Here is a 25672-nt window from a genome sequence, read left to right as displayed (position 1 = left end):
TTTTCGTTACTTACAAATATGGGGTAAAGATTGGTTATATAGGATCAAACATAGCAAGATCACAAATGTAATGAGTTTTTGGGAAAATATCTAGTTCGAGCAAGTTAAGGTCATTCAAATGTTCATTATCTAAAGAACTAATATTTGATTCCTGAATGTTTTTTAATTACATGTTCTTTGTGTTTCGAAAAGTTTATCTTTATCTTTCTAAACCAAAATATCCCATTGTCGACTAAGTTTTATATTCAATCTTAAACATAAAATCATTGCATTTGTCATTTAAAATTAAAATAATGACTGATAAAGTTCATAATAGACCAACGCATTGCTCAAAAAGGGAATGTAAGGATGATGAAAATAATAATTCAGGATTAGAAAAATGAAATAAAATTGATTGATCACTAAAAATAAGAAGAAAAAAAAGGAAAGATAAGATAAAAAAAGAATTCGAAGAAGATTTCAGGGCACGCAAAAGTCAAACGGGTTCATCAAAAGTTTGAAATTCTAAAATAAAAGGAAAAAGAAATAACTAGATGAAAAGTAAAAAATTCAAAAAGATGATAATACTGGAATTGACTTCTAAAATCTAAAAGAACCAAACCAATTTCAAAAATCAAATTAACATGAATGAAAATATATGATATAAATTATTGATTGCATCTTTATCTTTCTGATTCATCATAATCATTACATACATCACTACATCTTATGAAAAGTTGTATTGAAGGTTTCTCTATAAGAAATCAAAAGGAATCAGCATGTTTTTATTTTTTAAAACAAGAATGATGGTCTTGAGGATGAAATGTTACCCCTAGCACGATTTTCAAAATCAAGACTATCGATTTGTGAAGCACCCAATCCTTTATTTTTTGACTTATAACTTAATCCCAGTCACATTTATTCTTTAACTCATGGCTCAATCCTAATCATCTTTATTCTCTGACTCATGGTTCAATCCTAATCATTTTCATTTCTCGACTTACGACTCAATCTCAGTCATATTTATTCATTGACTTGTGGTTTAGTCCCAATCACACTTATTCCTCGACTTGCGACTCAGTTCCAATCATCTTTATCTTTCGACTTGCAGTTCAATCTCAGTTATCTTTATTCTCTAACTTACGATTCAATCCTAGTCATCCTTATTTTTTTGACTTACAATTCAATCCCAATCATCTTTATCTTATGACTTGCAATTCAATCTCAGTCATCTTTATTCTTTGACTCATGGCTCAGTCTCAATCATCTTTATCCTTCAACTTACGATTCAATCCTAGTCATCTTTTTTTTCTGACTTACAGCTCAGTTTCAGTCATCTTTATTCTCTGACTTACTACTTATGGTTTAATCTCAGTCATTTTTATTCTCTGACTTGTGGTTCAATCTCAATCATCTTTATTCTTTGACTTGTGACTCAATCCCAGTTATATTTATTCTTTGACTCGTAATTCAATCTCGATCATTTTAATTTCCTAACTTGCGATTCAATCTCAGTCATCTTTATTCTTTGACTTGCGATTCAATCTCAGTCATCTTTATTGTCAAACTCACAATTCAATTTTGATCATTATATTGTCAACCCACATCAATTCAGATCATCTTTAGCGTCACATGCCTTTAAAAAAAAATAAATGACAAAAAAAAAAAAAAACAAAAGAGAAAAAATGAAAAAATGTTAAAAACAAAAAAAAAATTGACTTTGAACAAAATCGTTGCCTTTGTCTTTACCCTATTCTTAATTCTTAGAAATATGTAAAAAGGGATAGCTATAGACATCGAATTTTGTCTTATTTCTCTAGGCTAAACCCTTTTATTTATTTATTTATTTATTTTGTTTAATTTCATTAATAATTAGATATTAAGTATAATAATAAAAAAGAAGGGACTAGTTTATGCATGGTGCCATGCTTGGCACCAACTTATCCACCTGCCCATGCACTGGCACCATGCACCTTGAGACCCTAAGCCAACCCATTCCCCTACCCTATAGCCATTGGTAAATGTGTAAATGACACATTAGTGCTCGTAAGTTATTCAGGTTCGATTTGAATAAAACTCAAATTCGACTCAATTATTATCAAATTGAGCTCGAGCTCGAGCTTGAGTAACTTGACTTATCAATCGAGTCAAGTTTAAGCATTGTTATACCCAGCTTAAGTTATTTGCAAGCATAATCAAGTTTTTATATTTTAATTATTTTAATTAATAAAATATCTCAAACTCGAGTTCGAGCTCGAGCACAAATAATCGAGCTTTTATCAAATATAAGAATTAGGCTTATTTTTACATATTAATTGACCCTAATCGAGTGAGCTCGAGTAACTGGATTTCTATCTTAAGTCAAGCTCAAACTAAAAAAATAAAACTCGATCAAATTCGAACCGAGCTTCAAGCATCGAATTTAGAGTCGAGCTCGAGCTTAGTATTGTATCGACTCGAACTCGATCAATTACACCCCTAGCCACTGGCACCCATACCCAGAGCCCCTACACCTTGTACATACCCCAAACCACCCAAAGTCATCGACTTTACCCTGCCAAACTCCTACCTCCAGACATAGCCATACCTGTCACCATCACTTGGCAATGAAAGTTATGGCAGGAGCTCTATAAGTAGAGCTCTATAAATGTAACACAGAGAGAGAACCCCAGTCTTAAAGCCCTAACGTTTTACTCAGTACACACACTAAACAGAGCTTTCAGCACCCAACAACCTCTTAAGCTTCTTCCACATATCCCAACTTCCACACACAAGCCCAGACATCTATAACACCCATATCTTCATCATCTCTAGTTCCCAAAATTCCCAAAGACCCCCAACACCTAGCTTTTTTACCAGTCACCTTGTCCAAGCCTCATGCACCCACAACCTAATTCCAGCATACCCACCCCGTGCCTCTTAACATCGTACACACCAAACCCAACCCATACCTATACACCACCAACCTTCACTATAGCCCCTTGCAAGAACTCCAGACACCCCACCAAAAACTTACCCGAAAGCCACAAAAAAATCAATTACAGTCTTTGTCGGTGAAGAACCTCAATGCCAACTTAAAAAAAATCAAATCAAAACCAACAAAAAAAAAAGTTTTTGATTGAAACTTAAAGATCCAATTCAGGAAAATTAAGAGGATTTTTTGTTAAAAGAAGTTTAAATCGAAAAAGAAGAGAACATAAGTTTTTTTTTTTTTTTGCTTTTTAAGACTTTTTGACCGCCAGTAACCATCAGCAAGACAACCAGCACAGCGACCGACATGGCAGAGCCTAGCCAATTTTTGGCCTTTGGGTTTTTGTTTTAAAGAGAATAAAGAGTTTTTTTTTTAAGTAGAAAAAGAAATAGGATAAAAAAATAAGCTTTATATAAGGAGAAAAACATTAAAATGACGCCATTTTAAGCAAAAAAAGATCCACGCGTGAACCTAAATCCTACTCAGGATCTGCACAACCTAACCTAGCAACCATATCTTTTAGCCAACCCTTAACTTATTCAACTAAACCGCTTAGCCTGAACTACCCCCAACTGGTCCAATTGAACCGACGTTGATCAAACCGTTGACCAATCTAATTTAAGTAAACAAAATTATTTTTTGGTTTTTTATATATTATTTTTAATTGTTATTATTAGTTAAGCATGTTTAATTTTTTGTTACAGTAAATGTTTAGTGTTTTTGTAATATTAATGATAATAGTAAGTAATAATAAACATGATAAATAAAATCTAAACCTTGATGGTTTTAAATTTCATTCAAATAAAAAAAAACTTAAAATAAACCTTATAAAATTATAAAAAAAAACAATAACTAAATAATAATAATAATAATAAATTAAAAGATGATAAAATTAAAAATTAAAACTAATAATAAATAATTTCGTCTAAATGTTGGAGAATTATTAAGTAATAATAAAAACAAATAGTTGGTAATAACAATAATGAATTTTTATAAAAAAGGAAATACTTGAAAGAAATTTTTTCAAAAGCATAAAAATTGAACTTATTTCGAAAGTTTGCCTAGATGTTGAAGATTTTTAGAGATCTTTATTTTCGTTGAAAAATCCTAAATGCTCAAAACTTCGAAATTGTAAAATTCAAAACCTTCAAACCTTAAACCCTTAAAACCTGAAACCATAAATTTTGATACCCTTTAACCTTCAAACCCTAAACTTCGAAACCCCAAAATTTGAAACCATAAAACTAAAAATCCAAAACTCTAAAACCGTAATTCAAAACCCTAAATCCTAAAACCATAGACCCCCAAGACCTTAAAATTTCAAAACCTTAAAATCCATAACTTAAACCCTAAATTTGGCATGTAACCTCGAATCATCACACAAAAATCATTCAAACTTTAAAACTTCGACCTAAGCTTTACCTAAGACCATTCTAAAATTCTAAAGATATGTGTGAAAATATCACGTGAAGTAATTTGTTTCCAAATACCACCTAGAAGATGGGGTGTTTAGGAAACCTTATTTCATTAAGTTTTTCGCATGAGTCCTTAACTTATGATAATAATGAGATGCAAATAAAATATATATAATTGGATCTTAAATATAAATAGTCACAAATAAACTCTACCTAGATGTTTAGGAGTTAAGGTGGTCTCATTATATTTAAGAACTCGATTTTAAAATTGCATTTCATCAGCTTGTATAACATCCATTAGCATACATGCATCTATTCATTATTGTTTGTACTTGTTTCACAAGTTCACACCTTTAATTATTGTTTGCTAACTAATTATACCATCATTAGTTTTTTCGCACAAAAATATTTTTTTTAAATGTAGTTTAAAAATGTAAAATTTTAAAATAAAAAAAAATAACATTCTAAAGGATATAATTCTTGGTACTCTGTCTTGATGTTGGAGAGTCACCAATAATCTTCTACAAATAGTGTTATTTTTATTTTAAGAAATATCTTAATAAATCTTAAGCGAAAAGAGTTTTTTTTAATTCTGCTTAGATGTTGAAAAATTTTAAAGTAATTATTTAACTTAAAGATTGTCTTAATATTCTTAAATAATAAACTTTAATAAAATTACTTTTTTTTAAAAAATGAAGAAAATTATTATTAAATTTCAAATTGAAACCATTTTATCCAATACAAAAAATAACCCATGACTAATTGATACTAATTTATGGGAGCTGTGTGGTGCTAATCTTTTCTCACACGTAATCGACTACCGATGCCCATCTTGTTTTTTATAGACCGACAATTATCTTTTTAATAAATTTTAAATCCGTTTTTATAATTTTATTAAAAAGATAAACTTTTAGATTGTCAATCACACATTAAAAAAGATTAATGATAACTGTCCTTATTTTCCTCAAAATTAAAATCTTAAACGTCCCCGGTCCTAAAAAAACTATTATGATACAAGCTATACAATTTATATATTGGTATGAACAAAGTTTTTAGTGTTTTTATGGAAGCCAATCATTTTGCCAACTCCATTGTTAATTTGGGAGTTTATCAGAATTATGATTCAGTCGTTATATTTTTGTAACTCTTTCCTATTAACAATAAATTCAATTTTAAATTAAAAAAAAAAAAAAACCATAGAACCCATCATTGTTTAGCTCTCCTAATGTATAGTGTAATATGTATTCTATATTTTGTCTTTTCATACACGTGAAAAATAATCATTAAATTAAAATATTTTCAATATAATTGCCCTCTTACATTTTCCTTTAAATTAAAGTAGCTGTAAGTTGTTTACCTTACCTAACAAGGGTACTGAAACCATGATAAATTATCTAAACCTTTATTCAATTTAAATAACTTAATTAGGTTTATAATAAATCGATTTTTTAACAGATTTTATAATTTTAAAATATAATATTAAAAAGATTTTTACAAGTTACTAATTTGACATCTAATCTTATGTTGGGATATTTTAAGAATCTATTATAATATATAAGTTGATATTTAATTTTAAATTTTTGAAATATTTTTGTAAAATAAAATCGTGAAACTTTCAAATCAAAACGAACAATATCTCTCAATAAAAGTTGGGTTAAAATCTAAACTTATTTTATATGATGCCGATTCATTATTCCACTAAGGTCCAAAAATATGAATTATCAGATTTGGAAGAGAGATCTATCGACTTTTTATCCAAAAATGGTCATATTCCACTGAGGTCCAAAAACTTTTTCCTTGACCATTTCTTATCCCAATATCAGAAGTCAGAACATGGGGGAACCAGACGATGAAGCATTCTTGAACTTGAGTGTGCTATCCCAGTCACAGACACTGTAGCTCCCATTGTCCACTATGCTGTAGTTTCCATTTGATATCTCTACTTTCATTGATGAAAATGAAACTGGGATACCAATCAAAGTATCTGATGATGATGAACCCTCCATAACTTCATTACTGTTTCCAGCTTCCCCATAAGAGTCCACCAACCATGCATTATTTTCTGTTGAGTACGTCGTCCCTTGCATTGCCATCGACGTAGACTCATCTAACCCGACTTCGAATTCTTGCATTTGATTGAGGTTAACAAAACGTTTCCAACTATCTATTTCATCCAATTCATTGCATGTATATGAATCAGTATTCGTTGCAATGCAATCCACACCTTCGGCAGTAGCATTTTGATTTACTCCAGTTGTTGGAAGTTGAATCACGTCATTAGAAAAGCTGGATATTGATGTAGGAGACTCGAGATTGTCACGGTTAGGAAAGTTAAACATGCCGCTAACTACACCTTGCCATGCTTTAAGTACGTCGAGGCACTTTGGTCTTGGTGTTAGAGGTGGGGGAACAGCCCCGAGCTGGATTTTTGGATTTACTTGGACAGGATTTCGCACTGCTTGTTTATTTGAATCGCGTGCAGACCTCGCTTCAGCCTCAAGGCGAGCCCTTTCCCACTGAGCCATGTGGCTTAAATTGGAGTCGTTGCTGGCATGACCATATGGAGAGCCAAGAGCGTCGATTCGAGGCTTATGGGTCACAGGATCAATGCCCATCTTGATTAACCTCTTCTTGAGATGGGTGTTCCAATGGTTCTTGACCTCGTTATCAGTTCTCTTTGGCAAGTGAGCTGCTATAGCTGACCATCTAAATTAATTGACATCGAGAAAAAGAAATTAAATTAAGCAGCGGTTCAATCTTAATTTGATTTAAGGTATAGTATGGGCATTGGGGTGTTTCCAGTTTCAACGTACGTTCATCTGTTTTTCTTTAGCACAAAATCCATGAACTGCTCTAAAAGAAAGTATAATTACTTCAAGAGACGGATTCTTCACCTGTTCCCAAGAAAAGCATGTAGTTGAATGATGGTCTGTTCTTCCTGCAAGCTGAAGTTTCCTCTCTTGATATCAGGTCGTAAGTAGTTGATCCACCTCAGTCTACAGCTCTTACCACATCTCTTTAATCCTAAACAAATCAAGTAAGGAACCATGCATATAAATCAGTAACTAAATGGCTAAAAAAAAGTGACTTTTTTCCACAATTTTGGTCTTCCATTACAAATATTTGAATTCAATTGAGGTAAAACAATTGTTTTTTTGCAGATTCTCTTGACAATTTTGGACAAAAGGAAAGGAAAATTGTTCATGCCCCGGTGGTTAGTTGTCAATTTAGTTTCGTGAAAAAACCCGCGAGATATTATTCGCTACATATATCATAGACCTCGGAAAATTCCAACGAGGGATTAGGGTATCATTAGTACTTCAGTTTTGTTAGACATCTCCCGTTTGGATTTGTTGCAGCTAGATCTTCCTGTATTACCTTCAATCGTGTTTTATGTTCTGAGTTTTCTTTAATCGACCGGATGTCAATATACTATTCTGAACGTTGATCTATCTAGTTTTGGCTGATCATAAAACGCATTTAACAGAGTAAACCACAAAGAAAAGGACAAATGTCATACTCAAAGCAGGCTGGTGATGGGAAAAAAAAAAGGTTCATATAATTCACCTGCTTTCTCAGGCAAAGCATTCCAGCTGCCATGGCCATGTTGTTGAATATAAACAGTGAGCCTTTGGTCTTCTTCAGGAGTCCACGGTCCTCTCTTCAACCCCTCCTTTTCATAACATGTAGAGCGACCCATATACCAATCTTCAAGAGAACCAAGGTTTTGTTTTTAGGCTAGGGAGAAAGTGAAAGAGTAAGTTTAATTGACCAAAATGGATGGCTTAGCCATGCATGAATTGTGAGAGATAATAAGTTATATTATTTAAACTGAAATAGTGGAATTACTGTGAAGATGAGATAGCAAAATTAATACCAGATATATTTGGATAGGTCGTGCCATAAACACGATGATCAATATCGAGTCTTCCTCAAATTAAAATCGTTGCTATTTGTTTGGTGAAATTAGTGGTCCTGAAGATTAAATATATAATTTGTTTGACACAATTAAGGCTTACAATTGTTAGGAATAAAACTAATAGATAATTTGCCGTTGATCTGCAGGTGGTAGGTGAACAACAAAACGACATGTTTTCCTTAAAAAGATCGCATCTTTGAACTTCATTTTTCTAATAAAAACAATTTCTCCCTTCTGCCAACAAATTCATGAACCGTTGGTAAAGTGTTAGTGATTTTAATTTAAATTCTAACAATTTTAAGTAAAAAAAAAATATTAAATTTTTATGCTTTGTCAATGTACAATTTCTCTAAATTCAATACACTATCAAATACTTACAAAGTCATCTTATTAATAAATAATTAATGTAAAAAAATTTCAAATTTAAACTCTTAAATGATATTGTAAAAACTTATACTTAATTTACAAAATATTATTCATTTTAATTTAAAAATTTTATAATTTTATTTAATAAAAAATATCTCACAAATTAAATTTTTATTTTTATTTATATCTTATTGCACATCCTCAAAATTTTTTAACGTGAATATAAAATAAAAAATACTATTTATCCTATAACTTTTGTCTTTTGATGTGATAATAATTTATCCATTTAAGTATAATATCTCATTTATTAATAAGTTGATTTAAACATAAATTGATGGATTTTTTTTTGGAATTTAAGTTATTATCATTTTAGGAAATAAAAATATGTAACAAAATTTATGAGACAAATAGCATGACTGGTATAAAGTAGATTTGTATGGATTAAGCCTCGTACCAGGAACAACAATCGATAATAAGCAATTGTTTTGTGGTCTATACATTGCTGCACATGGAATAGCCTGCAGTAGTGAGACGAGAGCTTGAGGTGTCACTTTCAAATATGAAAGAAAATTTACAGAGAATGGACAATGGTGAATGACAAGTTTTATAAAAATCAAAAGGTGGGACTGTGAAAGTGACATTATAATTAATACTAACAAAAAAGTACTCAATCATACACTGTTGGTTCCCTTCCAGTAGCATGTGAATAGGCTATAAAATCCAATTTTTTTGGGAGCTGTACGGACTAAATGAGGCGTCGGGATCATACTGAAATTGGAACCCAATGAAAACTTGAGCATTATATTTTATAAATAAAAATATTTATTATTACTTAAATAATAGATTTAATTTGGATAAGAATCGGCTCTATCTTAAAATTTTGAAGCCAATTACGACCAACATTAGGCTACAAACTTGGATGAATAATCCGGTTTTTGAAATTTTTTGAAACACTAAATCTTATATATATTCATAAATTATGATGATATATATATAAAGATTTAAGTTTATATTTATATTTATATTTATGAAATATTTTATGACATATCAATCTCATATCGAAATATTTTAAGTATCTATTATGATATATAAACAAAGATTTAAATTCAAATTTATAAGATATTTTTTATGTGATAAAATTATAAAATTTTTGAATTAAAATGGATAATATTTTATAAATTGAATGTAAATTTTCATAAATAATATCAAAACGATTACTAATCAATCTTCATAAATAATATCAAAGGGCTTATTAGTCGGATAAAAATTAAATATTACTGATGAGAATTAACTCTAAAATTTTAATATCTATTTAAAATTTTCGAATTAAAATAAATAATATCTTACAAACTAATTATGAAACTCTACATATTTTTTGTTAAATAAAATTATGAGACCTTAAAGAGTCTTCACATCTCCATAATTGCTCAAATTATTTAAAATAATTTACTATGAGAGATTTTAATTTTTACCAAACTCGGGGTCCATGAAATAGTATTCAAATTTAATTTGGCTACGCTAATTGTAATAAATCACTGGAGTTAAGTCCTACCTAAAAAAAATTGACCTGATTATAGATACGGGGCCACCACCTTGCACAAGACAAAATATATGGTACAATTGAAACTGTGCAAATATATTGGAACTGTAAAATGAAATTGTACATATAATTTAATTTAGAGTTCAGTTTAATTAATTTATATAATTATTTTAAAATGTGATTTTAGATAAATTTAAATTTAAATTTAAATATTTATAATTTTTTTTATTTTTAAATTATAATCTCTACCATATAATTCCTTTATCAAAATGTTGTTTTCAAAGAGACATTCAATGGTTAAAATTTAAGACTTCAATTTAAAATTTTGAATTCAAATCTCTATACGAAAAAAATTCAACTGATATAAAGCTCAAGTGATAAGATATGATGGGAACGATACTGCTTTTCAAAAAAAATGGCTTGACGGTGACTCGACAGCAATTGGTTGAAATTTCATAAATTTAAAATAGCTTCAATTTTGACACGAATTGTAAATGGAATAAGACTTTTCCCATTGCCTCCTCTCCATGGTACTCTTTCTTCTTTGCCCCAAAGGCCTTATAAATGCAACTTGGTTGGCCAATTATGACTCGCTTTTGCATGATAAACATTTTGAGAAAATCGAACACAAAAAGAGGCATGATTGTATTTTGCAAGATGAAAGAGACACCAGGTAAGGCAGCAATGGAAGCTAGTAGATTAAGAGTTTATTCGGTGTAGATTTGATGATTCGTATATTTATATCATATAAAATATAAAATTTTATATATTTATATTATATTATACATGAAATTTATATATCATAATTTATGTTTATGTATATAAAAATATAAAATGTAATTTTTATTTTGTTAAATTCATATATAATTATTATTAAAATTTATATCTTATTTTCATAACGTATTTGTATTGTTTTATTGTATCACATTTTAAATTATCAAATCTAATTCGATGCATGATTCTAATGTGATGTGAATTTATTTTCACCGCAAGAGCAAATTCAAGTTGCCACCACACTCAATTTATGTACCAAACGGTCTCTAATAGGGTAGCTAACTTGAAGGATGGAATTGAATTTTGGAAGGTGGTGTGTAAATGTAATTAGAGCATCAAAATTTAAGTGGTTGAGATATTCTTCATTGGGTAGATAAAGGAGAATCATTGGATCTAGTAGAAGTTAGGAAGCAAACTTTTTTCTTATCTTATAAATTTTATTTCTTTTGGATTAAGATTTAAAATCTTCAAATTTTCAAATCAAATCAAAAGAAAAACTCACATTTATGAAAATATATGTAACTTAAAGTTTGAAACCTAACGCTTTACAAAGATTCATTCAAACTCAAATAATTCGTTCAATTAAAGTTTCGAATAAAAATTTTAGTTTCAAAACTTAATAAATATCTAATTTGAGCATATTTACCATTACTGAATAGAACTTTTATTAGCTCTTCCCCAAAATCTTGCTTTCCAATGGCAAACAGAACTCAAACACCCAATAGGACTGCATTATCAAAATATTTTTTTAAAAAATAATTTTAATTAGTCTAAAAGGCAAGAGGTAGAGTAGAACACTTGTGGATCAAGCTTGGATTGCCAAAGCCTTTGAACAGCTTGTCCGAATACTACAATCACTGAAAGCCCAAATTGGGCTTAAATCTCATTGTCTTCGGCTCTTTGCCTAGGTTCCGGGCTGTACTTACGAACTCGGCCAGGCCATCACATGCACACCTTTTGCAAGAATGGAGAAACGAAAACCCATTTAGCATTACCCTCAAGGGCCAAGGTTTCAACCCCGAAGACCCCACGGCCATCATTAGCTGCTGCATATTATAACAGGGCCGGTAAATGGGAAAAATGCCATCAGGAACTACATAGGAAACGGACAGTCAAAAAAAGAAATCAAATGCATTGCATGATTGGTGAGTAGGACACTACAAAACCAGCCGTGAATTGTTTAGCAATAAGCGGACTTATGTCTAAACATTGAGTTTTATAAAGGTCAATGCTGGTATTCAAGTAATTGCCACTCTAGCATCTGAAATTTTCCCTTTCATTTTGCTGGCAATTCACAAACTGAATTTTACCATGCAAGTGTACTGGCATCTGAATCCCCATCAGCTCGTTGTTCCGGAGGAAGAAAGCCTTGCAATTTGCCGGAATTTCTCACCAGAGACCCAGAAAACAGATTGCCAAGGACCATGTCTAGCCCATGCAGGAATGAAACCTGTTCACAATGCTGTTAATCCTTCAATTGTCACCGTCTTCACCAAGCAATCATACGAGTTTCTCACTGAATCATTAGGAACAGATCCTAGCTACCATCTATTTACCGTAGTGGAAGGCATGGTCTAGCTTGTATTGAGGATAAACTACGTAAAGAAATGACTGTTTATCAGATGTGTGATGTTTGTGAATAACTTTTCTCACGTCATTTTGCTTAATGATGCTCTCTAACAAGAATTTGGGTCATTGTAGAAATTCATCACGGGTATGCTCACAATTTTGGGAGCATGGCATTGATCAAATTCATAATACGTAGATGGTTTTGAGATGCCCCACAGTTTTAAATTGAAATTGAGCAACATAATTCTAACCAAAGACAACAAGCCCGACATAGCCGTTGCTGTTATCAAAGAAGGAGATCCATTATAAAAAATAAATTAAAAAAAAAAAGTTCAAAAATAGGATAAGAGGCCAAAGACGAAAAGACCAATATGACCGTTACTATAACAGAAACCCCCCAAAATTTAAAACCAGCAAGCAAAAAAGCACTACCAAACAAAGAAGAGAAAAGGAGCTACAACAAGAGTCAGCTATGTCCGCAGCTGAAGAGCAAATGCTGCAGCTCCGATCAAAAGCCACAGAGCTTCTCCTCAGAGAAGAATGGAAAGACTCTATACAACTTTACTCTCAGTTAATCGATCTTTGCCAAAACCAAATTTTGAAGACCCAAGAAGATTTCAACCCAGACCCAGATTACCCCTCCAAGCTCCACAAATCTCTCTGCTTAGCCTTCTCAAATCGGGCTGACGCACGATCAAGGTTACAAGATTTCACTGAAGCACTTAAAGACTGTGAGCAAGCACTTCAAATTGAAGCTACCCATTTCAAGACTTTACTTTGCAAAGGTAAGATCTTGCTTAGTTTGAACAGATATTCCAATGCTTTGGACTGCTTCAAAGAAGCTCTTTTTGATCCTCAGGGTAATGGTAACCTCGAACTCCTCAATGGGTATTTAGAGAAATGTAAAAAACTTGAGTTTCAATCAAGGACAGGAAGTTTTGATCTTTCTGATTGGGTTCTTAATGGGTTCCGAGGAAAGCCTCCAGAACTTGCTGAATATATTGGTCCAGTGCACGTTAACAGGTCTGAAATTAGCGGTCGTGGCTTGTTTGCAACAAAGAATATTGATGCTGGGACTTTGGTTTTGGTCACTAAGGCAATTGCAATTGAAAGAGGTATATTGGGAAGTGAAGATTCAGGAGAAAATGCACAGTTTGTTATGTGGAAGAATTTTGTCTATAAAGTGAAGGAAGCTGTCACGAAATGCCAAAAAACACAGCTTTTGATTAATATGTTATCCACAGGTGAAAATGAAGAGGGGCTTGAAGTTCCTGATATGAGTTTCTTTAGGCCTGAGGTTGAGCAAAATAGTTGTTCAAAGGAGAAGCTTGATATGGATAAGATATTGAGCATCTTGGATGTGAATTCTCTTGTGGAAGAGGCCGTTTCAGCTAAAGTACTGGGGAAAAATAGTGATTTTTATGGTGTTGGGTTATGGCTACTGGCTTCCTTCATCAACCATTCATGTAATCCTAATGCCAGGCGATTGCATGTTGGGGACTACGTCATGGTCCATGCTTCTAGAGACATCAAGGCTGGTGAAGAGATCACATTCATGTATTTTGATGCACTTTCTTCGTTGGACAGGCGTGTGGAGACGTCCGAGTCATGGGGTTTTAATTGCAAATGTAGAAGATGCAAGTTTGAAGAGGCAGTGCGTTCCAAGAAAGAGTTAAGAGAGATTGAGATAGGCCTTGAAAAGTGGGTAGATGTAGGCGGTACAGTTTATAGGTTGGAGGAAGGTATGAAGAGATGGGCGGTGAAGGGAAAAGAGAAGGGCTATTTGAGGGCATCGTTTTGGGCTGCTTATTCTGAGGTGTATGGTTCAGATAGGTCGATGAAACGGGGGGGCAGGCGGATTCCAGTAATGGAGTCTGTCGTGGACAGTGTGGTAGAAACTGTGGGAAGTGATGAGAGAGTGCTGAAGGTCGTTGTGGAAGGATTGAAGAAGAGTGGTGGTGGCGCTGGTGTGGTGGACTTTGAGAGAGCAATGAAGATGGGAAGGGGGTTTTATGGCAAAGTGGTCAAAAAACAAGCAATGAGGACTCTTCTTGAGCTTGGCATTCACGATCAAAGCTATTAGCTAAATAGGCCATCGGCAAATAATTCTTTTTATTTTTCTGCTTTCTGGATTTTTGTGTTCCTATTTTTCACCTTTTACTCGCATATCTTGCATAACTGCCTTGATGTTACCATGATCAAGAAGCCTCACGGTTGATGTTACTGACAGTCAATTTTGTTGCAATAAACTATACAGTTAATTTTGTTATTTGGGTACATTGATTTGCAAAGACGGGTAATTTAACTACCAAGATAAAGTAAAGCTTACATGCCATACTCATAGTAAATCACAAGGATTATCAAGTAATGCTAATCAGTTGCGCATTTTATGGTGTTTTGACATGTTAATGCTTCATTAAGGGCCCAGTTCCAAATGAAGCCTAAGCCTCAAACCACGTTCAAAAGCAGTGAGAGAAAGCAAGATGAAAGACACCTACCCGTTCAAATTTAAAAGGATGATGCCATGAGCAGGCAATCTGTTGTATAAACGAAGAGCACAATTATTTATTTCTTTGATACAGCAAGGGAAAAAGGCTCATAGTAACTCAATAGTAGAAGTTAAAACCCTATATTCAAACATCCATGACTCAGTTCAACTCCTAGCAATCACTCCTCTCATGGGTCATTAGATGCAAAACAGATCATCCGACCCAAAAAGCTCTCATATGTCAGACATACGAACCAGCTTATAGTAAAGAATGTGATCATCCCTTCCGGTGTTACTCTCTAACAATGCACTTTGCACAAGTTCCTGATGCAGTAAAGAAAACCATCATTAACCATGGCACAAGGCTACCACATAAAAGCAGAATTACGACAAACAACAAAAAGAATCATAGAATCATATGTATCTTACTTTGACATCCCTATGAGAGAGAAACTTCCCCAAGTTGTGAATAATCAACCTCATATCTTCAACCTGTAGAAAATAATAAGTGGTCACTAGCACTGGCGATAGAGAACATATCAAAGTAAAAGATTTTGATCTCACCCTTATGTAGCCAACTCGATTCCGGTCAAAAAACCTAAAAGCCTATAATAAAGAAGACATGCATTAATAAGGGAAGAAAGAAAATCTGAATTGCATACTCAAACAGGAAAGCTCTGAGGCAAGGGAAATGAACAGTGAACTGGCAAATACCTGCAACAAATCCTTATTGATAGCATGCACCTTTTTCTTCGGATCAACTTTCAGCTCCCTCTTTCCAGACATATTTCCCACAGGTCCAGACTCTGAACTACAAGCTGTTGTGGTCATTTCCTTTTTGGTGGATTCCCCTGCTTCATCATTCTCAGCCTCCTTTTCAGGCTTAGCATCTGTGTCTGTCTTCTCTTCTTCATTTTTCTGTCAAAGATGAAGTTACAATCTTTCATGAATAAGAATATAACAGCACTGACCATACGAAAATAGATTCGCCAAATCAAATCACCACAAAGTAATCCAGGTATAAAATGGGAAGTCAACCATACTAAAAAATAACATAAATATTAATAGTATAGAACAACATGATTGAAATTCAAGCCAGTAACAAAATCTACTGCATAAAAATTATAAGGATGAGTCCAAAAACCCATAAGGGAAAATAATGTTTGATAAAAATCATTTCAGCCTCCCTGATCAAAGAGGAGGAAAGCCCTACCTCATTAGAGGAATTGGGTTGCGGACTTGCATCATCCATTTCTTCATATTCTTCAGGATCTTCCTCCAAATCTTCATCGTCTATTTCATCTTTTATCTTTGGCTCCTCAACAAGATCAGCAGTAGTTTCTTCCTTGGTCACAATCATTTCATCCTCCTGCTGAGCTGCACTTGATGTGTCCGATTTAGTACTTTCATTTTTCACAGTGAGCTCATTGCTTTTCAATCTTTTTGTCGGTGACTTTCTCTCAGTTTCCTTCTCACGGAGTTCTTCCCGTTCCCTCTTACGCTGATTTCTTTTTGTTATAAATCTTACTCGCAGTTTCTACACATTAAAAAGAATGTCAGTGAAAATTCTTCAGAGAGAGAATTAAGGCAAATAAGCAGGAACCATCATAAACCAACCAGGAGAAATGTTAAAATACGGCAACCCATTTGATACTGAAGCATTTCATACAGCATCTCAGCAAATAATGAAAGCTGCAAAAAAGGAATACAGTTGGTGTAAATGAAAAGGTAAGAATAAAAACTAAAAGATTGCTTCAGATATCATTAAGTTATAAATGAAAATATAGGATGGAAAATATTAAAGGAATTTAGATAATAAGGCAGAAAGGTCACAATGGAAAACTAACCTCAAATGTTGATTCTTCAATGTCCTTGTCAGTATAATCCAAAAGTGAATCCAGTGAAAGTGACAATGAACGCAACTGCAACATTAGAATGAATAATTAGACAAGTACTAGCTAGGAATATTAGATAGTTTGTGCATAAAAAACATTTTCCTTCACTTTAGTTCAGCCCAGTGTACAACGTTCTTCAATGATATGATTAACTTACTTTAGAATCCTTGCTCCACTTTGTTTGTAGAACCAATCCAGGATGCCTCGGACAAGGTTCCTCAGACTTCCTCATATCTTTTGATTCTTTGTTAGAATTGCTTTGGGATTCATCTTTACTATCTTTGTCCTCTTTCTCATCTTTTGGCTTTTCCCCCTCTTTTGATTTTCCCCCCTTGACATCACAATTATCCTTGGTGTTAACCTTTTGCTTGTCAATCAGAGACTCCACATTAGTTACCTTTTCATCCTTCTTATTCTCCTTGTCGGCCTTGATTTCTGATTTACTTGAACTTGCAGCATTACCTTGTTTCTCTGAACCTGTTTGCTTACCTATATTTGAGGTCTCACTTACAGCTTGAATCACCTTTTTCTCATCCTCATCACCATCTTTCTTAATTTCAGCTAATTCATCCTTAGCTTGTGTAGCAGGAACCTTTCTTTTAGGCACCCTCTTAATAATTTTCTTCTTTACAGTTGTTTTCACACCAACATTTTCTATGACTGCAGCAGTGGCATCTGAATTATCCTTTGGTTTATCTTCAGAGCAACCCGTTTCTATCTCCATTTTTGCCTCAAGGGGAACACCATTATCTTCACTCTGATCAGTTTGCCCAACTGCCTCCTTTTTGGTAATTTTTTTCCTTACAAAAGTTTTAACCCCAGCACAACCAGCAGAAGATTCTTCCTGTCGAACTGCAATCTCTGAGTTAGTATTGTGCTCTCCAACATCTTCATCAACCTTGTCACTTTGTTTGCTAGCCGTATTTACTTCTGCAGCTGTCTTATTAGCAACCTTCTGTTTGACAATCCTCTTTATAATCTTTTTCTTCCCTGACTTCACAGCAACTGTCTTAGCAGCAGCAGCAGCAGCTTCTCCACTTTCTTTTTTCTCAGGACCTCCTCCCACTGTTATTTCAGTGCCATCTTTTACCTGAACTTTATCTTCACCCCCACTAACCTTTCCTTCAGCTGCATCTCCTTCAATACAGTTGCCATCTTTCTCCCTTTTGTTAGCAAATACTCCATGACTAGAGGACACAGACTGACTCCTTTTTTCTGATTTGCCTCTTTCAGTTTGTTTCGTAGAATCGACTTCATTGTCTAGCCAACATAAATGAAAAATTGAAGTAAAGGAAAGAAGCTATTGATCCAATTTCATAATTGGACATGCCCATACAAAATATGTAAGCAAATGGAGAAGATGAAATTTGTAATAATCAACTCACCTTTTGATCCTTCTTTCCTCTCCCTCGATTTCTGAAAGAAAACAAATTTACCACTAGTAACACCTTCAATATTCCTTATTTTATTACAAAAACTTATAGGGAAAGAAATAAGAAACTAAGAGTCACCCACATATCCATCTTAACCCAAAACCAATATCAAGTTGTTTGGGAATTGACAGCTACCTTGCACACAATGCTCCAAGCCATTGTTTGTCCAAAATCTTTAGAACTTAGACACAAATTTATAGATCATGATGACATTCAGCATGTATGACAGGCATTTAAGTAAAGCAAAATCCACTAAAGATTTTGGCATTTTGCAATCTACTAATACTTCCAGTTTGTCGTTGGTTGATGTGTGGGTCAATGTGTCTGCTTATACATCACAGGTATATATGTTCACACTTCACATGCATACACTAAGCATATGCATCTTCTTTATACAGCCTATGCATATATATATATATATATATATGCATTTCTTCTGACATTAAATTGAGGATCAGGAAACCTAACAGAAAAGGCAGGAAGAACAAAATAGAATAATACCTCTCTTTTCAAAGAAAGCTGGTGCTCTCTCTCAGAAACAACTTTCCTATGAGCTAGCCATTTGGTTCGCCATGTATCAAATGAAGGAAGGCATTCAGATAAATCTGGAACAAACAATACGGTGACCTCTTTATGGCTAAACAGTCCATCCTTGCCAACTCTGTCATAATGTATCTGCAAATGACAACGAGAGATCAAAAATCAAAACTAGATTCTTGTCATCAAGAAACATGTTCAAGAAACAATATTTCAACTTAAGATACTGCAAGAAGAAAATTCAATACAACTAAGCTCTCTCATAAAGAATGTGATGATGAATTCTTGCCACCCGCTAGAGTGCCAGGTTGCAACCAGATAAGTTTTGCACAATTCTACACTTTCAGCCTACTAAATTTTAGAATATTTCCCTATGTTCTGGCTGCAATATTACCAGCATATATAGTTGCCAAGATTAAATATACTAGATCCTAAACAGAACCTTTAAGTGCCCATGGCACCTTAATCTTTCTTTCCTAGTGAAGGCCTATGGAATCAAGCTCTTGGGAAAATGAAACGTGATAGGATGAAAGCAAGTGATTTCTCCAAATTAATTTCAAGATGAAAACCACCAAAAGATTTGCCATCCTAGATGGTCGTGAGTGTCTGGTCTACACAATGACCAAAAATAATAAATACATAATCCAATAAAAGGTTTGATCATGGATGCCGAGAAATAACAAGTTAAAAGGGATTTCAAGTACAATAGAATCAACCTTACAATTAAGCCTGAGCAATAGATACAAAAAAATAAACTAAATGAGAAGGATCCTGCAGACTAATTTCGAATAAAAGATTTAAATACAAAGCATAAAATTTTTATCAGCAGAATTGCAGCTTCTAAGCAAAATCACACAAGGTTTCCAGGGACAATTAGATAATACCTCAAGGAAACGATTCCAATGCTGACAGTTCTGCAAATCAAGACTCACTACATCCTTTGCATACCTGCTCAAGTAAAATAACTCCCCAGGTGAGAAATTAATCAGCTTATGAATAGCATTCTACTACAAGCAGACAGGACAAACCTAAGGGCTGTTTGAATTAGAGAGGAATCGTCATCAGAAGGATTGCTGCCATCAGCAGAAATCCAAGGTCCACCAATTGCCATGAAAGAATGATCCTTTTTAAGAACAGCAAACCTTAGAATATTGCAAATATGAGGTATGCGGTCATCAGGGATTTTTTCAGATGACAGCTCTTCCCAAGCACTCCTGCTTAATCCACTCATCAAAATCATCTGAACAAAGTCACAAACATACATTACTCAAACACGATTAAAATTATCTTTGAAATGGAATCTTCAATATTCCTATCAAAGAAAGCCAAAAGAGACAAGCACTTGATAGAGCTTAAATCATCCATGAATTATTACAAACGAATTGTACAAAGGAAACTTCAAAGTAATACAAAGCTTACTAAAACCACCATGTAGTTCATGCTTCTACAGGTTTTATCTATTAGTCATAAATGCCTAAATATGATACAATAGAATTTGACAACAAGACAGAATTTTCTTCCTTCCAAATATGAACATTAACAAAATGCACTAATCTTCTTGTCAGCACTTCAGCATGTTCAAATAAATTTCCCAACAAATTAACAAAATAAGTGCAAGACTAGATCATCCTTTAGCATGTCAACCTATATAAACCCCTCAAGGCTTTGATTAATCATAACTGTGTAAATAAGAATATATATAAAAGGAAACTGTTAGGAAACTAAATTCTATGTTTTAGTCTCCTAGATCATACAAACAAGAAAACACCTTACACGGGTGCTTTGTGACATAAGGAATGACACAGAAGTACAAGTTATTATAATGCCAGTTCAACCAAAAGAGTAGAGTTTATAAGGTATGCACTGCTGGAAGCATAGTCCTCAGTTGTCATCCAAACAAGAAATACCATTATTTCAGTGAAGGCTGATCCAAAATAGTCCATTATATCAACAAAGTTTGGCTCTTAAAACCACTAGTGCAATAGAAATTCCATTAAAACCAAAGCAGACATTCAAAGTTTAAATGCTTTAGTCAACAAGAACTCAATTCTACATCATTCAGATATTATGTTCTGATGACTAATGACAAAACCCATAATGCAGAAAAAAAATGAAATAACAAATTCACATTTGATAAAAACTAGCTTCCCACAAAAGGATAAAAGAAAAAATAAAAATATTATAGATACAACTATAGCTTATGTCATCAGATGCTACATTTACAAATGACCCACCTTTGCATTCCACACTGTACTTCCTTGTTCAGACTTTTCAGGTCCCACAGACAAAAGCTTGCTGGAAGGTTCTTTTGGTTCAGCTAAACTATCTTCTTCAATGAAATCATGCTCAAAGCTGCTCCACTCAACAGAAACTAAATTATTACAGTTTCATAAAAACATAAGATGCAAAATTGTTTAGTTCATCAAAGTTGAAGAAGGAGAAATGAGGGGGAGTAAATGAAATTGGGATGGACGTTGATTTGGATCCCACAACTACTAAAGTTTCAACAACTAATGTTTGTCTCAATTGTTTTGTTATTCCCCAGACAGAAGTCCAAGCTTCATGAAAACAATGCATTAGCAATTTCACATCCAAAAAAATAATTAATTGATTAATAAAGTGACAGTTCACAGATAAAATATCTAAAACCATGATGGCAAGACCACTTCAGTCTTTACTCTTTAGCCAATAAAAAGACAACAAACCAAGAAGTTCAATGTTAGTTGAGATGTCCAAACCTATTCAAGTAACAAAGACATCCAGGAAGAATACCTGACAGGAGTATGCATAGAGAGCTTGAGGTTCTCCTTTGGCCAGTTTATAACAACCTACAACAGTCAAAGATGTTAGGTCAAAACAAATATCTAAAAATACAAATTTAGTGCATCACTGAATTTTGAGAGAAAGAGAGAAAGACCTTAGAAAATTCGGGAGATACAAAAAGTCTGGGATATCGCTTATCAATTGACAGATAATCTCTCTCTACATCTACCAAGGTGGATGAATATACCTGCAAGTAAGCAAGATATTGCTGAAAGGATTAAAAAAATTTCAAATGACATGCACATACAGAAAATAGATGTCCATATTACAGGAAAATATATTGAAAAAGGTCTCCAACTCAGATAAGTTCAATAAATTCTCTAGAATACAGGAAAATTTTCATCAATTGGAACAACTAGAAGTTGCAACGAACCACCACAGCTTAGAGGAGTCAGCAAATATAAAACAAGGAAGCTATGAAAGTTTTGAAATAGTCTTCATAAAAGGAATATAGATTGCTCAATAAGGAAAAGGGTGAGAGGATGAGGGAAAAAGAAACCATCCAAAGAAATGAGGGGATGAAAGGAGCAAATTGAAACCAATCAAAGTGAAATATCAGAAAAAGGTGCCCCAGGAACAAAGGATAAAAGGTAAGGTTAACACAATAAACTCAAAATAAGTGAGCAACACTTATAAATATATGAAGAATTCTCTACGTTATGGAAAACCCAGCAACTAGCCCTGCACACCATGGGCCAAATACGAACAGGAAGCAACAGAAATTGAAGGCCCAAGAAAGAGTGATAACAGGAAGATTTAAGATGCAAATCAGATTTCGAAAGGAAAAAAGCAAATTCTTGAATAAGTTCAAATTATCTTCGAACGGGAAGCTCTTGCATTGTCCTTTTACCTTGCAGACATATTCTCTCCTTTTTTCTTTAACAGGTGAAAGACGCCTTCAGCAATACAGAAGACCAAGTTAGTTATGAAGACTGTGAGAAACACAAGGAGCTAAACATTCAGAACTAGAGCAGGATGGAAAGTAAAACATCAAGATAAACCTATGGGAAGCTTCACGACGTGGGGAGTCTCGCCTCATAGGTCTTGCCTCTTTTGTCAACGAGGGACCACGATGGTCCCTAGAAACTCTAGGTGGAGTTCTTTCACGTGTAACTTCAAGTGCACGCTTGCGCTCTCGTTCTCTCTCCTTCTCCCGTCGCTCCAAGATGCGCAAACGTTCACGTTCTCTTTCTCGTTCTCGTAGTCGTTCTCGTTCCCGCTCCCTTTCCCTCTCTTTGTCTTTCTCTCTTTCACGCAAATGCTCCCGACGACGCTCCTCCTCTCTCAGCTCAAACTCCCTAAGATAACCAGCCCTGTCATCCTTGCGTTCATCAACCCTAGGATGACCACTGCGTGACAATATACTACCAGGATATTCAGACTCGAGGGATGTAACATGAAGTCCCTTTGTTCCATAATCTCTACCAGGCGGTAGGCTCACTCCATAACCAGGATTTGCAGAACTAGGTGGATACATGAGATCATCCATGTTTCTCCTTGGTGCCGCCCCTAATATCGATGGAGGCTGTCCACCATAAGAAGAAGAAGAACTAAGCAATGACAAACTGCAGGGATCAGCATCTATTCTTCCTCTGTAAGGCATAAGATCTTGGGTGGAATGACGACTAGTAGCACTCCTTGCTGCAAGATAATCAGCTTGTCTGCCAGAAATGTGTTGCTACTCAGTCTATTAAGCAATATATTACCATCTAACAAGCAGCCAACAGACTATCACCATGAAGGATGAGAAGGTTGACCTTGGCCATATATTTATGAGGGAATGTCTATTAAGTGAAGAACTGTAGCTATTAAGCACAAACATCCTCAATTGAAAATTGTACATTAAATATTTCATCAAAATAAAAATACCTCAAACTACTATCAAGAGAGGCTGGTTGAGCTTTGAGTAATTGTTCTTGTCGAAGCAAGACAGCTTGATCAAGACGATCATATAGCTCAGGCTGTTGAACAAGATAGTAAATATTAAAGATCAAAACCGACAGAGAGAACAAGATGGACAAGGGTGGAGCATATTTATATTCAGACCATGAAAGAGCATGAAAAAAGAAAAAAAAAAGCAAAAGACGCTAATAGAAGAAACATCATGAAATTGCTAGACCTGATGCTGATGAGCAAAAATAGCAGAATCAGAATATCTTCCAGTTGGCTCACTCGGCAATTCCCTCCCCATATAACCACCCTGTCGTTCTCCATATTGTCTTCTCTCCACTGTAGGATAGTCAGGAATCTTTTCTGCATACATTTGATCACCTTTGTGACTATAACTGTGACTTGATGATGAAACATAGTCAGAGGATGCAAATTTAGGTGAATCTGGCATAGCTGAGGCATAAGTACTACGAGATTCCAAAGTTGAAGCTCCAGCCCCTTTGGAACTTACTGCCGGAACCTAGTACAAATAAAAATTCGCCAAATCCAAAATTTGATCAATAAAATTTAATAATATTGTCCATTAGCAAATTTAATAATATTGTACATATCATAAACTCCCGTGGGAGAAAAAAAAAACAGCACACAATAGTTGAAACCGACCCGGGTCCCCAAATATCTATGATAAGGCATAACTATTAAAGAGAAACTGAAGAGTTACAGCAAGATGAAATAATATAAAATTACCAAAACAAACACATAGGAAAAGAAACCAGATTCCACCAACCTGCTGACTAGCACTCAGAGCAGCTGTGCCATATATGGAGCTATACTGCCCCCCATAATGAACAGAAACTGAAGGAAGGGCTCTGTACCCACCAACTTCTGCTTCTTGAGAACTACCTAGAATTGATGAATGCCGAGAAGACAAGGACATTTGAGCTCCCCCTTCAGGTCCTCCAACAGAACTACCAGAATAACCACCCCCTAACTACAAAATATACAGAAAATTGTGAACAAAACCAGACCCCTGATAAGTCTTGAATTATAGCGCATGTGTAAATGTGAAAATGTTATAGCCAGGGAAAATAGCAAATCCCAGGAATTCAGACAACTTTCAATCCCACCATAATACATAAATTAGAAACTAATCACAGAAAAAGGAGCTTGAAAAAAGAAAAATCAAGCATCTTTAACACAAGTATTGTGAAAAAACCAAAAAAGACTCACATTTTGGGCGTATCCGGATTGGCCACCGTAGGATTGTTGCCCGTAGGCATTCGTCCCTCTGGACGAATACATTAAAATAAATTAAACCTGCATTAATCAACATACAAAACAATGTCAATCAAACAAGAAAATTTTCAATCTTTATTTCTTTTTTTGAAATATAAGAGCTGAAACCAAAAACCCAAATAGATTTTAATGAAAATCGGTTAAATAAATTAAAAAATTAAAACCCAAAATGGAAAAGATAATGGAGAAAACAACATACAAAACAATGTCAATCAAACAAGAAAAAATCAATCTTTATTTCGTTTTTTTAAATATAAGTGCTGAAGCCAGAAACCCAGATTCTTTTTAATGAAAATCGGATAAATAAATTAAAAAATAATTAAAACCCAAAATGGAAAAGATAATGGGGAATTACTGAAAAGACCAGCGGAGACGGGTTCTTGAAAATTATGGAAAAAGAAATTGAAAAACCCTAATGCATGAGGGAGAAGAACTGAGAAAGGGTGGGGCAAGGGGCGTGTGACTTAAGGATGACTTGAAGAGGTTTAGCACCAAAATTTTTGGTTCAGTTTCATTGGTTCATTGGATACGAAGCTGTCAGTGTCATTGACGGCGGGCTTAGAAAAAAAATGGAGGTTTTAATAAAGCTCAGCCCCATGTCATTGTGCTCGGCTTTCATGGGCCTCAATCAGGTCCGTTCATTTGGGTTCTTATGGCTCTCAGCCCGAAGATGATTGAAACTTAATGCCGAAAACAACGACTTTAAAGGTGCATGTTTATTTTTTACGATATAAAGTATAAACGTCCAAATAACTTCGATGAAAAGCTTACAAAAGA

General features: G+C 34.1%; 3 protein-coding genes across 3 annotated transcripts; 1 reads left to right on the top strand and 2 right to left on the bottom strand.

Annotated features, from left to right (window-relative positions):
- Positions 1-6019: 6019 nt before the first annotated feature.
- On the bottom strand, positions 6020-8153 carry LOC111282482 (transcription factor MYB106-like). The gene is made up of 3 exons (XM_022870587.2): positions 7933-8153; positions 7260-7389; positions 6020-7071 (listed from the first exon to the last, which is right to left on the bottom strand). The coding sequence occupies exons 1-3, from the start codon at positions 8063-8065 to the stop codon at positions 6192-6194; spliced, it is 1143 nt and encodes a 380-aa protein (XP_022726322.1). The 5' UTR covers positions 8066-8153; the 3' UTR covers positions 6020-6191.
- Positions 8154-12882: 4729 nt separating this feature from the next.
- On the top strand, positions 12883-14770 carry LOC111281844 (methyltransferase FGSG_00040-like). The gene has a single exon (XM_022869571.2). The coding sequence runs from the start codon at positions 13006-13008 to the stop codon at positions 14614-14616; it is 1611 nt and encodes a 536-aa protein (XP_022725306.1). The 5' UTR covers positions 12883-13005; the 3' UTR covers positions 14617-14770.
- Positions 14771-15034: 264 nt separating this feature from the next.
- EMB1579 (ATP/GTP-binding protein family) lies at positions 15035-25388 on the bottom strand. Its single transcript, XM_022869570.2, has 22 exons — positions 25251-25388; positions 24830-24916; positions 24387-24590; positions 23829-24119; positions 23579-23670; positions 22711-23370; positions 22560-22605; positions 21804-21896; positions 21659-21714; positions 21121-21238; positions 19915-20126; positions 19771-19834; positions 18851-19024; positions 18302-18332; positions 17074-18176; positions 16869-16943; positions 16639-16713; positions 16235-16558; positions 15736-15939; positions 15586-15627; positions 15451-15513; positions 15035-15345 (listed from the first exon to the last, which is right to left on the bottom strand). Exons 2-22 carry the CDS (start codon positions 24899-24901, stop codon positions 15256-15258), a joined length of 4089 nt encoding a protein of 1362 aa, XP_022725305.2. The 5' UTR covers positions 24902-24916; positions 25251-25388; the 3' UTR covers positions 15035-15255.
- Between the last annotated feature and the right edge of the window lie 284 nt (positions 25389-25672).

This window comes from Durio zibethinus, chromosome 5 (genome assembly GCF_047325235.1).
Source record: "Durio zibethinus cultivar Kanyao isolate XHJ-2024 chromosome 5, ASM4732523v1, whole genome shotgun sequence".
NCBI lineage: Eukaryota > Viridiplantae > Streptophyta > Magnoliopsida > Malvales > Malvaceae > Durio > Durio zibethinus.
The sequence above is the reverse complement of the archived record's forward strand: the minus strand, read 5'-3'. Positions and strand labels throughout refer to the sequence as shown.

Excerpts from the sequence above, each read along its gene's own strand:
- LOC111282482 (XM_022870587.2), bottom strand. The coding sequence starts at position 8,065 with ATGGGTCGCTCTACATGTTATGAAAAGGAGGGGTTGAAGAGAGGACCG. Across the intron at positions 7,390-7,932 it reads TGCTTTGCCTGAGAAAGCAG|GATTAAAGAGATGTGGTAAG; the intron begins GTGAATTATATG and ends TGATTTGTTTAG. Across the intron at positions 7,072-7,259 it reads CATGCTTTTCTTGGGAACAG|ATGGTCAGCTATAGCAGCTC; the intron begins GTGAAGAATCCG and ends CAATTAATTTAG.
- LOC111281844 (XM_022869571.2), top strand. The coding sequence starts at position 13,006 with ATGTCCGCAGCTGAAGAGCAAATGCTGCAGCTCCGATCAAAAGCCACA.
- EMB1579 (XM_022869570.2), bottom strand. The coding sequence starts at position 24,901 with ATGTATTCGTCCAGAGGGACGAATGCCTACGGGCAACAATCCTACGGT. Across the intron at positions 23,671-23,828 it reads TTTTTGCTCATCAGCATCAG|CCTGAGCTATATGATCGTCT; the intron begins GTCTAGCAATTT and ends CTTGTTCAACAG. Across the intron at positions 19,835-19,914 it reads CTAATTCAAACAGCCCTTAG|GTATGCAAAGGATGTAGTGA; the intron begins GTTTGTCCTGTC and ends TTACTTGAGCAG.